Source organism: Chelonoidis abingdonii, chromosome 24 (genome assembly GCF_003597395.2).
Source record: "Chelonoidis abingdonii isolate Lonesome George chromosome 24, CheloAbing_2.0, whole genome shotgun sequence".
Lineage (NCBI taxonomy): Eukaryota > Metazoa > Chordata > Testudines > Testudinidae > Chelonoidis > Chelonoidis abingdonii.
This window is the reverse complement of record NC_133792.1, coordinates 22,334,793-22,351,151: the sequence shown is the minus strand read 5'-3', so window position 1 is coordinate 22,351,151 and position 16,359 is coordinate 22,334,793. Positions and strand designations below refer to the sequence as shown.

At 58.2% G+C, this 16,359-nt stretch overlaps 1 protein-coding gene across 1 annotated transcript in view; it reads left to right on the top strand.

The window, feature by feature from the left end:
- The first annotated feature begins 443 nt into the window (after nt 1–443).
- LHX6 (LIM homeobox 6) overlaps nt 444–16,359 on the top strand; it is a 41,321-nt gene continuing 25,405 nt past the window's right edge. Inside the window, exons 1-4 of the mRNA XM_032767614.2 lie at nt 444–521; nt 1,409–1,480; nt 2,033–2,224; nt 2,371–2,492. Coding sequence (XP_032623505.2) covers nt 444–521; nt 1,409–1,480; nt 2,033–2,224; nt 2,371–2,492 — 464 coding nt within the window. The remainder of the gene's footprint in view (nt 522–1,408; nt 1,481–2,032; nt 2,225–2,370; nt 2,493–16,359) is intronic.

Below are 16,359 nucleotides of genomic sequence, written 5' to 3'. Positions count from 1 at the left end.
CCCCGCCCAGGGCGCAGAGGGCGGCGAAGGTGGGGCTAGTGCCCGGCTCGGACCGCCGGGAGCTCCAGCCGCTCGCAGCGCTGCCTGCCCGCGGGAACCTAACGGGCCCTGGGGGTCAAGGCTCCCCGGCTGCCTAACGCTGCCCGCGGCCTCCGGCTCCCCACCCGCCGGGCTGCCCTGGAGGAGGCGCGGGGCGGACCCTGCCCCTGCTCGGCCGCGCGTCCTGCCCGCCGGGGACAGTGGAAGGAAGAATTTGGAGAAACTTCTCCCGGCAGCTCCAGCCCAGCCAGCGCCGCCGCCTCCGGCCTTCCCCGGCGGGGCAGGGCCCCGGGCCCCCCTGAGTTCCCGGGGCGAGCGCAGCGGGAGGAGGAAGAGCCGAGTGCTGGACCCGCCGAGCCCCTGCTGCGAGCGGGACGCGTCTCTCCGCCCGCGCCGCCCTGTTCATGTACTGGAAGAATGAGCCGGTGGTCCCGCTCCGCCAGGGCACCCAGCCCCTGGCCGCCGGCGGCCCAGCGGGGAAGGTGAGCGGGGCAGGGGAGCCTGGGGCCCGGGGTGCGGAGCCTGGCTTCCATTCGTTTGCTTCGGAGGAGCTGCGAACGGCTCCGTGCCCGGGGGCTGGAAGGTGAGCGCCGGGCGAGGAGACTGAGCCCGCACCGACCCGCCGAGCCCCGCACGTTTATGCAAATGGCTCAGGAATTTCGAAAAAAGTGATTTAGCAAAGACAGAGGCAAATCAGGAGGAAGCGCTGGGCATTGTCTGCCTGAATAGGGGCTTAATAACCGCAAATGGGCCGGGCTTGGGGGGGAGACGAGAGGCGAGGAATCCAAAAATTGCTGCCCTCTGTGCGCTTTAAATATCAGCTGCAGCCGGGCTGTTTTTGAAGCCCAGACCTGGAAGCAGAAAGTGGGTTTGTTTTTTTCCCCCCTCACTTGAATGGGGAGGATTTTCAATCCAGGCGCTTTCTGCTGCATTCTGCGTTTCAGAGCGCAGGGGGAAGAATTTCGATTTTTAATTACTACCATTAAAAAAATCAAATTTGCAATTCTTTGGGTGGCCTGATGGATTCCCTGATTGACAGCTGGAATTGACACTCTGGATACCTCTTATCTTGGGCATTTACGGCAATTTCTAATTGCAGGTAGTTTGTGTTTTTTCAGCGCCTTGGCTCGCATGGGAACGGAGCGATTACTTCAAGAGGCCCGGGTTAAGTGCAGGCAGGGAGAGAATTCAATCCACATTCAAATTGCTTCATTAAAGAGACGCAGCTTTTGTTGCAAAGGATTTAAATGGCCACTAGAAAGTTCTTATTTATTGTTTTGAGCTGGTTTATATAGGGTGCCATGAAGCCCAGGCGGTAGAGCCCAGGCGGGTAGAGCCCCAGCCAATCTCTCCCGCTCTCTCCTTCAAGGTGATGGCCCAGGACGGCCCCCTCTCCAAGGGAAGCTCCCGCTGCCTGGACAGCAAGCACCCCCAGATCATGGTAAGGCTGCAGGGCCGCTGGGTGGGAGGTAGCGAGCTCCTGGGAGCCAGGATAGCTGGGGCGCTCAGGCACCCACCCCTGTCATGGGGCAGCTGGGGAGTTTGTCCCTAGGGCGCTGGGGCTTCACCGACACCAGACGGCAACTCTCCAAAGAAGAGCGAGCTATCTGCGCCAGGCTCCGCAGAACCGCCTGCGCGCCCCGGGACCTGGCCAAGGGCTGAGCGCAGCGGCCAGCCAGGGCGCAGCGGCCACCGCGTTCCCCCAGCTCCCCGGTGGCGCGTAGGGCTTCATCCGGCTCCCGCAGAAGCTTTGCCTCTGACTTTCAGAGGAGCGGGCTCTGGTGCGCGCTGTTCCGACTCCTTTGGCCCGGGCCCCATGGGACTGGCCCTGCAGGGAGATGGGGCGGCTCCCTCTTCCAGAGCCGTGCTGTAGGGGAATGAATCACAGGGCAGGGGGTGGCTCTGGGGTGCTATTGCTCGGTCCTGCTCGATCCCGGCAGGAGCCCCGCGCGGGGGAGGAATGGCTGACCGCTTCGGGGTGCTTTCTCCGCAGTCCCAGTCGGACGGAGAGACGCTGCCCAGCACCCTGGATAAGGAAGATGTCCGCTCGGCTCCCAGCACCCCTTCCACCCCGTCCGTCTGCTCCCCGCCTTCCTCCTCCTCCTCCTCGTCCTCCATCCCCTCAGCCGGCAAGAACGTCTGCTCCAGCTGCGGCCTGGAGATCCTGGACAGGTACCTCCTGAAGGTGAGCACCGGGCAGGGCGGAATAGGGCCCCACCTTGGGGAGCGGGGACCAGTTCGGTGGGTGGCCGAGGGGACTTGCTGGGGAGGAGCAGGGGGGCCCATGCCTGGCCCCAAGCCCAGCTCACAGAAGCCCCTTCTCTATCCCAGGTGAACAACCTGATCTGGCATGTGCGCTGCCTGGAGTGCTCGGTGTGCCGGACCTCCCTGCGCCAGCAGAACAGCTGCTACATCAAGAACAAGGAGATCTTCTGTAAAATGGATTATTTCAGGTAGGAGACCTGCTCTGCTGCCGAGCCCGGCTGGCCCGGGATCTCCGGTGCGGCAGGCCGAGTCCAGCTCTGAATCCAGGGATCTGGCTCCCTTCGGCAGTTTGCGCCAGTTACAGGGCAGATTCGGTTTGCAGACTCGCTGTGTGTAAACGGGGCCTTGTGCGTAGGGCTGGTTTGTCCTTATCCAGAGTAGCAAAGGGCCCGGTCCAGGATGTGTGTGTGTTTCCTGGAAGGCGGGCTGGTCAGCGCTCGGCTCCCTCCCTCGGGCGCAGGGCTGGTCCCTGCTGGGCGCACTCCCCGGGTACGCTAGGCCATGGCTACACTGGCACTTTACAGCGCTGCAACTTTCCCGCTGACGGGGTGTGAAAAAAACACCCCCCTGGAGCGCTGCAAGATACAGCTCAGTAAAGCCTCAGTGTAAACAGTGCCGCAGCGCTGGGAGCAGGACACCCAGCCCTGCAAGCTACACCCCTAGAGGATCTGGAGTACAGTGCAGTGTTGGGAGAGCTTTGAAGTTTCAAGTGTAGCCATACAGGTTAAAAGGTGACTTTTTCTGATCTGCCATGGCTGCATGTTTTAAAGGGAGCTGTAGCTGGTGGGCTGCCACCCGCTGGTGGAGGCTCCTGGGACCGGTCTGGGGGGAAGGGGGGATGAAGACTTGCTTGGGACAAGCCCCACTTCAGTCCGGAGTTATAGGGTTGTGGCCCCACTGTCACTAGCGCAGGACTGTTCGTTTTCAGAGGGAGGAGCAGCAGATTCTGGTCTCAGTGCCTCCGGAGTAAATCCGGAGTGACTCTGCTAAAGTCGCTCCAGTGACTCCGGATTCCCCCTGGTGTGAACGAGCCCGGAGTGCTGCTCTGCTCAGTGCTTCAGCTGCAGACCGGCCCATGGGCGTGTTGCTGGGACATGTTCTCCTGTAACTGCAGGAGCAGCCAGTGGGCCCGAGGTAGCCTGCAGCTCACTAAGACGATGGGCTGGGTCGTGAGTGTCCCCGTGGCCCCCTCGCCTGAACTCCCGTGAGGCTCCGGACCTTGGCCGGAAGGGGATTTTTCTCCTGGAGCAAGGAGGGGCCTGCGCTCATTACCGTAAACCCCTCAGGTAGCTGCACAAGTGTCTTCTAAGGAAGAGACCAGGGCATCGGCTCCTTTAGCTAATGGCTCCCGGGTGTGGGGGGTTCATTACACCCAGGCTGGCCCCTGAAGTCCCCGCGGGGCGGCTCGGCGGGTTAAGCAGCGCGAAGCGCCCAGCTGCCTGGCAGGGGCTTGTTCCCAAGTGTCACAGGAATGGATGGATGAGGCGGGTGTACAGAGACAGGTCGTCCACCACCACCAGTCGACCTGTGTAAACGCTGCCTCGCTGTGCCGTGGAAGAGCTGGAGGTCAGGCGCGTTACCCACCAGCCGCCACAACTAGCAGGGTGTCCCGGGGAGGTGACTCCCCCACAGAACCGGGGCGGGCAGCTTAGCCACAGCCGGTAGCCGGGATCTGCCCCCTTCAGGGAACCCTTCTCCGCTGGGGGGAGAAGCACCGTCCCTGGGTTAGAACCAGCCTCTCCAAAGCCTGGTGCCTTCCTGCGTCTGGGGGACGTCGCCCCGCGCCCTGCAGCCAGCGGGAGAGTCCCTGGGCAGCAGGGACCTAGCCCGGCTTCGGGCACCGCCAGCGGCGTGTCCGCGGAGCGCACACAGCTGCCCAAACTCCGCACGCCCAGCCTGGCCCTGCGCAGGGGCTTGGGGGCGGAGGAGGCAGGGTTTCCCCAAAGCAGAAGCCAGCAGCCTGAGCCGAGGGAATCGGGCGCTGGCCCCTGGCGCACCGCGGGACTCTGCCGGGTGGCTGGACATGGACGGGACCCAGGCCCCGGTGACCCTGGGCAGTGCTCCTAGGCTGGGGAGGGAGGCCCAAGGGCGGTTTATTCCTTAAGGATCACGAGGGAAGAAGCTCCCCCCCCCCCCAGCCGTAAGCCCTGGCCCCGGCGGCTGGAAATAGCCTCCCATTTCCACTCAAGTGCAAACGGGGAAATCCTGCAAAACCCGTTTTTCGGGCCCCTCCGACGTCGCTTAAACGAATCCGCCGCTTTCTGTCGGTGTAAGAGCAGGGCCAGGTCGGACCTGGCGCCTTAGGGGGCCAGGTGGGGGCAGAGTCCTGTCACGCCAGAGGCTCCCGACTAGTCATTCCTGTGACTTGCCCCGGGATCGTTCCCTGCGGGCTGGGTGTAGCGACGGGTTCATGCCGCCGCCTCTTCCCGGCAGACCTAGAGGTCGCAGTAACGTGGCGAGGAACCGCACCGGCACTAACCTGCCCGTGACCCCAGCTACAGGGCAGACAAGGGGTAAATTCAAGCCTCCCTTAGCCTCTGGCGCGGGGCAGGACATGCTCCCGGGGGAGAGCCGGCGTGGGAGCCGGCTCCGTGGAAGCGCGCTGCGCTGCGCTCCTGGCGAGGGCGGGCGCTGCGGTCCTGAACCTACAACTGACTGGTGGTGGGGACGGGTGGGGCTCATGGATCGCGGGTCCCTGCTAGACCTGTCCCCGTCTCTGGGCCTCCCTCCCCTGGTAATCTGCGCGCCGCGCTCACTCCATCCCACTTCCTCCGCCGGGGGTTGGAGGGTCTTTGTAGCCTTTTCTGGCGCCCTGGAAGGGGCTTCCCCACCCCGGGGGACACTCGGGGGGTCTCTCTCTCTCTCTCCCTCCTACTTGTTTAGCGTCCAGGGCCCTGCTAGCAGCAAATCACCAGAAACCCAAACTGCTAAATTAGGAAGAAATTCTCGCGCATAATCCTGGCCCCAGAGGCCCGCTGGCCTGGTTCCTCAGCTGTACGCGTCGCAAACAGCTAGGGAGAGACCACCCCCAGCCCCAGATATTTGCGCAGGCTAATTTCCCCCGGCTTCTGTTTCTTTCGTTGTATGAACTGGGAGTTGCATAGGGCGAGATTTAAAAAAAATGCTTAAAAGAATTCGTTCGATTAGTGCCGCCTCCTTTCTCCTTTGGGGGGGGGGGGGTGAAATGTGACAGGACCGGATTTATCATCCCCGCTTTTGCAAAAGAAGGTCAGTTGCAGAGTTTAGTAACTGCCACAGCTAAGTAGACTCCGTTTTTAAGGCATCCCTAAGTTCTGTGTTCCAGCCCTCAGACATCCTGCAACATCTTTGATGGTACGTTAAAAACCCCCAACCCAAGCCCACAGCCGGCGGAGCTGGGCTTCAAGCCCGACCTGTTTCAGGAAAACACTCTAGCCTCGGCTTACCAGGCGTGAGACCCACCCCGGGCAGCGAGCGAGGGATTTTAACACTAGAATTGAATCGAAGTGCCCCAGCGATTGAAGAACTCAACGAGTGGGGACGGGGGGCCTCCATCAATGAGCATGTCCTGAACCACAGCTGGGTTTGGAGGCTTGGTGCAAGCACCTCGCTCTGCATCCCCCCCAGCTCAGCTTGGTCGGCCCACTGCTGTCTGCCCCCAGGAGGACGGGGAAACCCAAGGCAGGAAATGGGAATGACCGTGTGCAAGAGTCGCACGCAAAATAGTCCCGCTTCCTCGCGTGTTGGGAGAGGGGCTGGCAGCTAGGGGCTGGGCTAGGACACCGCTGGCGGCCAGGGCCTTGTAACAGGGCTGGCTCTGGGGAAACCATGAAACGTGGTGATAGTTTACATGCCGACGGTGCCTTTTATTCCAACGGTCGCAACGAATGTCCTAAACTGTGGCCCCGATCCCGCAAACTGTGCTGGGTGTGAAGAACTTTACTCGCGTGAGTCGTTCCTCTGAAATCAGTGGGATCACGGACCAACATGCGCGCAGCGCCTCTCAAACGCAGCCACCCCAGTTCTCTTGTGCTGAGCGCCCTCCTGGGCTATTTAATGTCCAAATCAAGCGCCGCCCCCCCGCCGCACAGTTTGTCAGGTCGCCTCTGAAAGGCGGCTGGGGGGGGATGGTGTGTAGAAAACAAGTTATTCTGGCAATTGTGTTTTTCATTTCCTGCTCTCCCGTGATTGTATGGCCCATAGAGGAGTGTTGGCATCGCCGTGTGTCTGGAGTCACCTGTAGCGAATTGTTTCTCGGATTCTGGTAGCGCTGCTGGCTGGGCAGCTCTGGCCGCCTGCTCCCTTTGTGTGACTCACACGTAACAGAGACAGCAGCGGCAGTGCCTGGCACAGCAGGGTGTGGTTTTTATGCCCCTTGGGAATATTGGCTCTGATCCGGAACCCCTTTCTCGGGGCAGCATGACTCCTGGGAGTCGGAGCTGCAGGAGTGGGACCCTGTGCGAGAGCTTTAACTATGAATCTTCAAAACTTTAATTTTGTGCATGTCTGTGATGAGTCTGGTTTCATTCGGCCTCCTAGCGCTGCTGCAGCAATAGTTGTGGCTCAGGGCTTGACTGCAACTAGAGTGTTTTTTCCCTTCAGCTCCTTGGTTTGGCAGTTCAGTGGAGGAAGCTAACACGTGTGTACAGGCTGGTTTGGACACGCTGTAAACGTGTGCCCGGCATCACGTGTTCGTGGCTTTACCCTGGGCTGATCCTGAAGGTCCCTTCCCTCCCAAGCCTTTCTAGTCAGGACGCTGCTGCCCGTCGGGAATTGGGCTGAAATTCCTCCCAGCCCCAAGTGAATGGTTCCGGGCAGGGTGAGGAAGGTCCGCTCCGCTGTTTCTGAAGAACTAATGTGCAGATGCGCTTTGTTGAACACACACCATTCCAGAGAGTTCATGGTAAAAACCCTTCGCTGGGTCTCTGTTCCGGGGTGTGTGTGTGCGCGCAGCTCTGCCGGAGGAGAGAGGTGCTGAGAACTAAAGGCATTTAACAGTAGTAACTTTACTCTGAACTTGTACTGGGGGGCGTGGGGAAAAGGCCCTAGTGCTCTGCATTGGAGCTCCCTGGCTTGAAGCGGTTTCCCTTGTAGACCCTGTATGCAGTTTGGTTCAATGGCTCTCAGCCCCCCACCCTACTTTAAACATCGTTCCAGCGCCAGGGTGCTCTGGGCCGCGTCTGCCGGAGCATTTGGAGGGCGAGTGGGATTGTCGAAGCTGACTCCGCTCCCATGACAGGCACTGGCAAAGCGTCCCTGGGCTTCAGTATTGGGTCACCAGCGAGCACGTGGGGAAATCCCACCCTGACGGTGCAATCCAACTGCAGAGCCTGCCCGGCTCCTGTCTCCCCAGAGGCAAATCTCTGGCGGAGGTTACCTGTCTGGGAGGAGTTTATCGGGCTGTGCCCTGAAATTTGTTTTACCGCCGCTCATGGCTGCATCCGAGCTGCGCTCTCCCTCCGGGAGTAGCTGGGTAACAGGGAGCATGAACCGTGGCGTCCTGGCCAAGCCCCAGCTCTGAGACTCACGTTTCACCTCTCCAAATCCCCCCTGTGTCACGGGGCTGGGGCGTCCTCTCCCTTTCCTGCCCGGGACGGGGGTGTCCTTCCGTGCAGCTGGGAAGCAGCTGCTGCGTCCCTCTCGGAGGTAGCTGCGGTCCAGCCGGGAAGAAAGTGACTCCTGCCCAGGGTTCGTTTATATCCGCTCAAGAGTGTAAAGTGCTGCGGGATCCCTCTGGACCGGAGTCAGGACCGAGCTGCGCCCCGGGGGAGGTTGCGCCGCGGCTCCCCCGAAACCAGAGTCACTGCAGGGCTCTCAGCCTGCCCCCCGCCCCCGTTTTCAGAGTCTGTCCCACTCGCCTGAGCGTGACTCTGCTCCCCGCCTTTGCGGAGCTGCTCGGACCCTCGCCGGGTTTGAAGCCGGTTCCGAGGCCATACAAAGCAATTGGCACCTGCTTTCAAAACAGCCCCTTTCCCGCGCCTGTCCGCCCCTTGGCCCGCGCTGGGTGCAGACCAGGTCCTTGCTTGGGACCACTCAGCACCTCCCGCACCCCCGTTCCAGGCGGGCTTCTCCCCCCCCCACCTCAGCCGAGGTCCCTGCCCCGGCCAGCGGCGAGCGTGTGACATCCGCCAGGGGAGCCGCAAAGCCCAGGCCTTGACCTCGCAGTCAGCCCGGGGTAGGAATTCTGCCTGCCGCTTTCTGGCCACAAGGCTAGCATAACTGCAACCCCTGTGCCTCGATTCCCCCAGCCGCGGGATGCGGCGTGCAGCGCTCTGCCCCGACGGCCAGGGCGTGTAGTTCGGTGCTGTCAAACGCCCGAGCCTGCCCTGGGCGTGGCGCGCTTTGGGATCCTTGGCTGGCAGGAGATGGGCGCTAGAGAATTACCGGGTATTATCCGTCCTCCAGGCGGAATGTACCGGGCGAGCTCAGGTATCCCGCTGCGGGGAGATGGTCTGAGGAGGGGAAGGTCCCTTGATCCGGGTGGCAGGAGCGGCACAGGGGACCGCGCACTGGATGTAGCTTCTAGCGCACAGGCAGGGCCAGATTTCAAGGGACATTGGCTGGTTTGCCCAGTTCGGTATGGGGCAGACAGCAGCGGAAGCAGCTCTTTGAAACTGGGCTGCCCCAGGGGAGGGCGGCTCAGGTAACCAGACCAGGGCCTGGACCGCAGCAGGTGGCAGGGTTTGCTGACACTTGGGCTGCCTGGCTTATTGACGTGTCGTTTGGTTCTCTTCCTTTCGCGAGGGGCTGAGAACAGAAGGGGGTTCGCGGGACTGTGCAGGAGCCGGAGCGGGGCACGAGTCGTGTGCACGGCGCTGCGCAGGCCAATTAGTTAACCAGAACTTGCTATCCAAACTAGACTGGGCGCCCAAGCGGGGGTGAGCGGATGGGGAGGAAGATCCTAACTCCAGGAGATCCACTGATTCTTGCTGTCAAACCTCGTTGGTTTCTCCAAGGATGTGACAAACTTGTGGTACCAGGGCGGGGGACGAGTACTGGGCATTCAGAGGCAGTTCTAGTCCGCAGCCAGGGCCCTTGGCCGGGGCTGTTGGAGGCACCAGAGATTTCCAGGTGGGCTCTCGCTCTGCTGCTTCGGTGGGTCGGGATTTGTATCGACACGTCTTGCAGAGAGAGTGAGTGTGTGTGTGTCAGTATGTTGGTGAGTGGGTGTCAGTGCAGCCCAGCGACCCCCACTCAGATCAGGGTCCCCGAGTGCCAGGCGCTGTACGGACACTTCGTTTGCAGAGATCTAATCTCTGTCCTGAAGAGTTTCCAGGGGTAAGGAAGTAACAAGAAAGCAGCAAGAACAGTGAAAATTGCGGGCAAACCTTATGCTGGTGCCAGGATTTTGCTGTGTGATTGTTTGGGTGTCACGGTGAAAAGGGGGTGACTAAACAAGCCACTTCTCAGGTGACGCCGAAGTGACTCCCATTCCGCCTGCCCCTGTCACTGTGCCCTGTGAATGCTTCGCTCACGTTCCCATATCAAAGATGGGGCGCGGTTGGTTTTTTTGCCTGCCGGCCTGCGAAATCTGGGCTCTTTTTCTGGCCTGGGGAGTGAGTCACGGGACCGTTTGCACAGTCGCATGCGAACAGCGGAGCCCCACTCACTGTTCTCAGGGCTTTGAATAAAACGCGCAAACCCGCTGTCTCGCAGCTCCGCAGGGTAGCGGCGATCCGCTCCAAGGCCAGGCAGAGCTCGGCGGGCCCCGCTCCTTTGCGCTGGTTCGCCAGCGGGAGGGCGATGTACTTCCTGGCCTGGGGGTCGCTGTGTGTGTGTGGGGGGGGGGAATGCTGGGGCACTAGGGCTCTGGGAGTGGAGCGATGGGTTTTGTGCAAACTGCGCAGGCCCCTTGCTGCGCGGCTGCCACCCCATGGGAGAGGGGCTGTGGCATGTGGGGCCGGCTCTTGGCTCCGGCCAAGGCGCTTTCAAAGGGGCCCTGGGGACTCGCTGGGCAGAAGGAAAACCCGGGCAGCTGGGGAGCGGGTTGGTGCCAGCCCAGCCCCGGGCCCAGGGAGCTTCGTGGCGCGGGTTGCCTGGGTGTGTGTGTCGGTCTGTCTGTGTGTCTGCGGTGCGGGGGGGAACCTCGCGCTATTGAGAGAATCAATATTCCTGTCGGTACGAATGTAGCACGTGTGTGTAACGTGTTTAGATGTGTCTGTGGTGTGTGCCATTTACCTGGATTGAATGTGAACGTGCGTCTGTTATTTCGCACACCCAACCGCTCTACATAGACATTAATTGTAGAATTCAAATTACATATAAATTGGGGGCGAGTGATTCCCCCCAGATCTCCTCACACGTTTGTATTTCAGTCGGGGGGTGTTTCTCAGCCTCATTTGTTCTGCACACGTGCTGTGTACGTCTGTGCGAGTGACCCACATACACCACACACCCGGGTGTTGTGCCATTGCCGGTGTGTGTGGGGGGGTGAGCAGGGCTCCGAGCCCCTCCTGCCAGTGTATGTCCAGACACAGGGAGGGGAAGGGCGGTGTGCACACAGCGGGGGGTGGCTGCGGACAGACGCTGGCGATAGACTGCCTGTTCGAAGCCCTTCAGCGGGCGGTCGCTGGGAGTCCCCAGCTGGGCTACGCCCAGACCCGGTGTAGGGCCGCTGCTCCTCGGTGGGTTCCCTGCGGCTGCGCCGGATTCTTTGCCGTGTGGACAGGGAGCGGAGTCGGTCGGGCCGGGGTTCGCGCAGTCACTGCGTTTTAAAATCCCGCTCAGCAGATGCCTGCGCTCCCCAGCTGCTCCCCGCACACCAGCAATCAGAGCCAGGTCGAGTGACCCCAACAAAGCAACCCCCCCCCCAGACCACCAAGCTGCGCATCTCTGCCGGCCGCTCCGCACCCAGCTCGGGCCCTGCAGCGCTGGGCGCAGCGTCCGTCCCAAAGCACCTCAGCTCCGCGAACAGCGCCCCGGACACGGCCCAGCCTTGCCGCTGGGATCTGCCCTTCGCAGCGGGCCTGGCAGACCGGGAAGTCTCGGCTCCACTGACGGGCAGAACTCTCGCTGGGTGGGGTCGTGCCAGGGCCGGGCCGAGCCGAGCGGGCCCGTCGGGCACTGCGGGGAGACGCGGGTCCTGCCGGGGGGCTGGTCTCGGGCCGCTCCCCAGTAGCCTGGGCTAGACACACTCCGAGCGCAGGCAGCGCCCCTCGCCAGGGTCTAGCCGGGGGTGGGGAAACCCCTTCCGCACACTGCCCGTTTCCCGGCCCTTCCCAGGAGCCACAGAGCGCGTCTGGCCAGCCGCGCACCGGGGCTTCCACTGTGCAAAACCCAGCGCCACTGACTTTACAAGAGACGCGTTTTTCTTTCGCCCCTGGTCGGACGGGCCTCGTGCAAGAGCAGCTGCACCGGGTGTGTCACCCCTGCCCGAGCCCAGGGGAATGAGGAGTTTACGCTCCGAGCAGCCCCGCGGGGGAGGCGCAAAGGCAGCAGCATCCTTGTTATAGAGCCAGATTCCCGCGCCCGCTCACACGGCGCTGAAAGCTGCCTGGTTAACTCGGTTTCTCTCAGCAGCGCCTCAGGCCAGGCACAGGCGGACACTGTTCTCATCCCAGGGGGAAGTCAGTGGCAATACTGGTGCGAGCTGAGATACGGGCTTTGCGGGGTTAACATGACAGTGCAGCGAGGAGGAAATGGACAGTGGTGCAAATCCAATTCCTGGCGTCCCAGGGCTGGAAAACCCGCCGCTTGTTTGATGTGCTAGAAGGTGCCTCCAAGTTTCTGGAGGACTCCGCAGTGTCCGTGCACTGCATTCAGCGGGGCTTTGGCACGGGCGTGCGAGCTGATGCACTTTGGTGATCACACGGTTGTTCACAAGCAGGTGCCCAGCAGACGAGCAGGCATCGCTTCGAGAGTCATTAGGGTTCCTTACACTCCCAACTCCTTTTGCTTTGTTAAAAAAAAAAAAAAAATCAACAGGACCCCGATTCAGGCCAAGCACACAGACTGTTTTCTTGTTAACAATCAATAAATACAGCGGGAGGAGGGAGCTGGCTGGGGCTTTTCGAATGTAATTTTTTGATGTAAAAGTGTCAGTTTCATTTAAAAAAAAAAAAGCTTTGACAAATATTGGATTTTTTTGAAAACTAAAAACATCTGCTTATTGGCGACCGAAAACGGAAACGTTATTTAATTTTTAAAACCAAAAGTTTTTAAATTTTTTAATGAACAAGTTTGGTTTCCGGTTGCTAAACACCCCCCCCCAAACCTTCCCCAAAGCAAACAAAACCAAAACAAAAAGCAGTTGTTGTTTTTTATTTACAAGAACCAGGCTATGTTGGTAGAAAATATTTTGTTCACGATACAATTGTTTTCGATTGAAAACCGAATTTTTACGCAAACGATTTCCACGAGCTCTAACGAAAGGGGTTGCTGGCTTACACGATGCAATATTCAGAGAGGTTTTAGCGTGGGGGTGGGGTTGGGGTTGGGTTGGTTTTTGAAGGAAGGCAAAGTTCTCTTCTGTTCTGCAGCCAGCGCCCGGTACCGTTCTGATCCCAACCAGCCACGGGCTGGAGAACCAGACGCTGAAAAGACCGAAGTGAAAGTGGTCAACCCTGCTCCGGTTTTGCGCACGCGGAGTGCGCGGCGCGCAGCAGCGCGGTACCCGGGTGCAAACGAAAGGGAAGGAGCCGCTTGTGCGGTTCTCCCGGTCGGTTTGTCAGGGCGTTGGCGAGGGCGGGGGCGGGCTTCGTACGCCAGGAAGGGGCAGACAAGGGTTTCGGTAGGAGGCTGAGCACCTGCTGAATTAATCGTTTTAACGCTGCTGAGATGTCAATTGTATTGTGAGAGTGTGTGAGGTTGCCTAGAGCTTTGGATAGGCAGCTCCGCGGTTATTTTAAGCAGCCAGATAAACAGTAATCTACGGTCTTTTACCAGAGGCGAGAATTACCGTATTAAACAGGAGTTTTCTGTTGATGGGGCGGGTTTAACACACAAATAGTGATTCCCAGGGGGTTAGTATTTTAAGACTGTATTTCTTGACTGTTCATGTGTATAGGCATTGTGTGTGTGTGTGCAGTGTGCGTGTCCACTGGCAGTCGCTTCTTCAAAGCAAAGAGCACTAGTGTCCCCCAAAGCTGAAACATCAATAAATCTATAGTATACTAGAATTAATTGAATACATTATAATTAATAATTATTGTTGCTGTTTTATCATTTAGTTTTGGTTTAGGTTAACCTTACTGAGCGAAGAGCCAGGTTTTGGGTGACTTGCTGAAAACGTAGCAGCCGCAGATCTTATTAACAGACAAATCTCTTTATTACAGTTTTACCAGTAACTCTGGGGAGTTTGAAGTTTGGGGCATCTGACCCCCTCCCATGTTCTTTTCACTTAGCAAAATAGCTGTATCATTAGCTCCTTTAAAAATTTCATTTCAGTAGTTTTAATGTTTCCTGACCTTATTTTACCACGGTAACAAGGGCTAGTGATCTAGTCCGGGTTTTTCTAGACTAGGAGAATATGTGGTGGTGTTAAAATCTCTCAGCTGGCACATTTTAAACCCCATTTTGCACTCCAGTGTTTGCCACCCTTTTAAATGTCTTAGCTGGCTGTGGGCAGCCCTGCCCTGGGGAGGATCCCTGCGGAGGTGACGTGTCAGATTGCACATTGATCTGCAGCCCCCTCTGCACGGGGTGTGTGAGCTCAGGACAGCAGGATATCCACATTGCATGTTGCCGGAGCTACAGCTGTCTCCTTTAAACACAGGTCTTTGCATTTAATATTTTCCTCATTTGCTCCAGGTGAAGCATTTATTCTGAAGCCAAAGCAGATGAGCAAGGGGCTGGGGAATGCGTTTCTGAATGCAGCACATGTTTGCCTTTACCAGACTAGAAGCAATTCCCATAGGAGCGAAGCAGAGGGAGACAGAAACCAGCTTTGCTTGTTGGTGCCATACTCAGTCTCTGGCTCCGGGCTGGATGCAGCTCTCTTTTGCTAGGGTGGGAGGATGTGCCCGCCCCCACCCCACCCCCAGTTTTCCACAGGCCGAATGTATCATTTCAGCTGTGCACGTTGATCTGAACCTGGCCTGCCCCTTGTGTGGCCAGCCCACCTGTTGGAATAATGGTAAACAGGCACCTGCAAGAAATGCCAGCGGATCATTCCCAGCCCTGCAGAGAAATGCATCCTTTAGCCCAAAGGCAGAAAGCCAAGCAGGCCCTCGGCTAACAGTGATAGGTGCAGTGTAAACACTTGGGGAGAGTGCTGCTACTTTGAGCGTGGCCTTTAAATCCCTAGCGAGAGAGGGGACCAGAGCTTCTCTTCTTCCTGGGACATCCCTGTTACAGTAAACAGAGATCACGTTAAGATGACGTGGTCTGGTCACCTCCAGCCTCCCCTTTTCTCACTTAGGTGAGCACACATGCCGCAAGACAGCTGATTTCCTTGCTGTGAGCAATCCACAGGCTACCTCGTGCGCATTTCCCTGCAAAATTGTTGCCTCTTTCCATGTCTTGTCAATTAATTGCATTTAGTGACCTGGGGGCTAATTCTTCAGGAGCAGAACTGGATGTAGACAGCATTGAGCAGAATGTTCTGTGAGAAGCAACAGAGAGTCCTTTGGCACCTTATAGACTAACAGACATATTGGAGCATGAGCTTTCGTGAGTGAATACCCACTTCGTCAGATGCACGGCATGTTCTGTTCTATGAGGGCATGGGCCTGAGTCCATTGGCCAGGATTTTATACACACTCAGTGATGCTGGATGGTCCCTGCTGCAGCTGCCAGCCTGCCTTCCCAAGGAGCATGGTGCCACGTGACAGCCAGCATCTTAAAGCATGGCAGGGTTGTGTAACAGAGTGCAGAGAGCCTGCTGGTAAAAGGAGGTTCTTAGTGGAGTTTGCACTTTTCCATTGCCAGATGTTACATCCACCTTTGCAAAGCCCAAGATGAGATTTGCAAATGTCACCACTGCTGTCCATCTCCTGTTAGCTGTGATGAAGTGCATGCAGCTGTCGGTCAGCCAGCCACAAACCACGCACTGCTGGACCCAATCCGGCAGCTCTTGCGCACAGTAAGAGACCAATCAAAGCCAGTGCTGCTATATGGTGTGGGGTGAGGAGATGCAAGACTGAGCCTGTAATCAGGAGAATATGAAATTTTGTCTGGGAAAGCCTCCGGCTTTGTATCTTTTATCTCCTCTTATAGCATGTCCATGGCTGCCCATCTCCTCTCCGAGTGGCTGGCTCGAATCCCATGCAGCAACAGTTATATAATGCTTGGCATTCTCCGCCTTACGGTACATGCTGGACGGGACGTTCCTAGAGCAGAGATTACAGCCAAGTCCCCTTTTCTGGCTCTCCTGGAGCCCAGGCGGTAACAGGACAACGCCCAGAGGATTTTGTTCCATTTTATTTTCATTCCACTGTTTACAGCAATGATCTGGTAGAGAAGATCAGAAAGGACCTTGTCCTTGGGGCTGCTGCAGCACCAGAGGTACAGGCCTGCTGGCATTTCCCGAAGCAGCCCATTGGGCTGGCTCTTAAAATCCAGTCTGGGTGAAAGCTGGTGATTTGACCTCAGCCCCAGCACGGGGTTCTTTTCTCTCTCTCTCACACCCCCACCCTTAGTGCTGGTGTTGGACTCACAGCTGGGTATCCACAGACCAGGCGCAGAGAGTGACAGTGCAAGTTTCCTCTCCCTCCTCCTGCATCATGCAACAGCCCTGTTCTCAGGCCACCCAGCTCAAGGTGGAGGAGGGGAATGCAGCCTCCACAGCCCACTCCATTCTTCCCCTTCCTGCGGAGGCTGCCCTGCGGGGACATGCTGCGTGGTGTGGGCCCGTTTGTTGGGAGCTAAACTGAAACTGCTAACTCATTCCATGTAGGCAACTGAATGCCAGTCATTTCTGGTTACCGCTGACCACAGCCAGGACTGGTGACTTAGAGGTGAAAGGCTTCCTATCCCATTACTAATTTCCGGAGCCATTCAGTTCCCAAGGGTGTTGGATTTCTAATTGCAGACAAAAGGAACCCAAACAGTTTTTCCCATGAATGTTCCAGGAATGCAGCTTCCCCAAGGTTAGGGATTTTTACAGGGGCTATGGTGCACAATGTAAACATCCTTCTC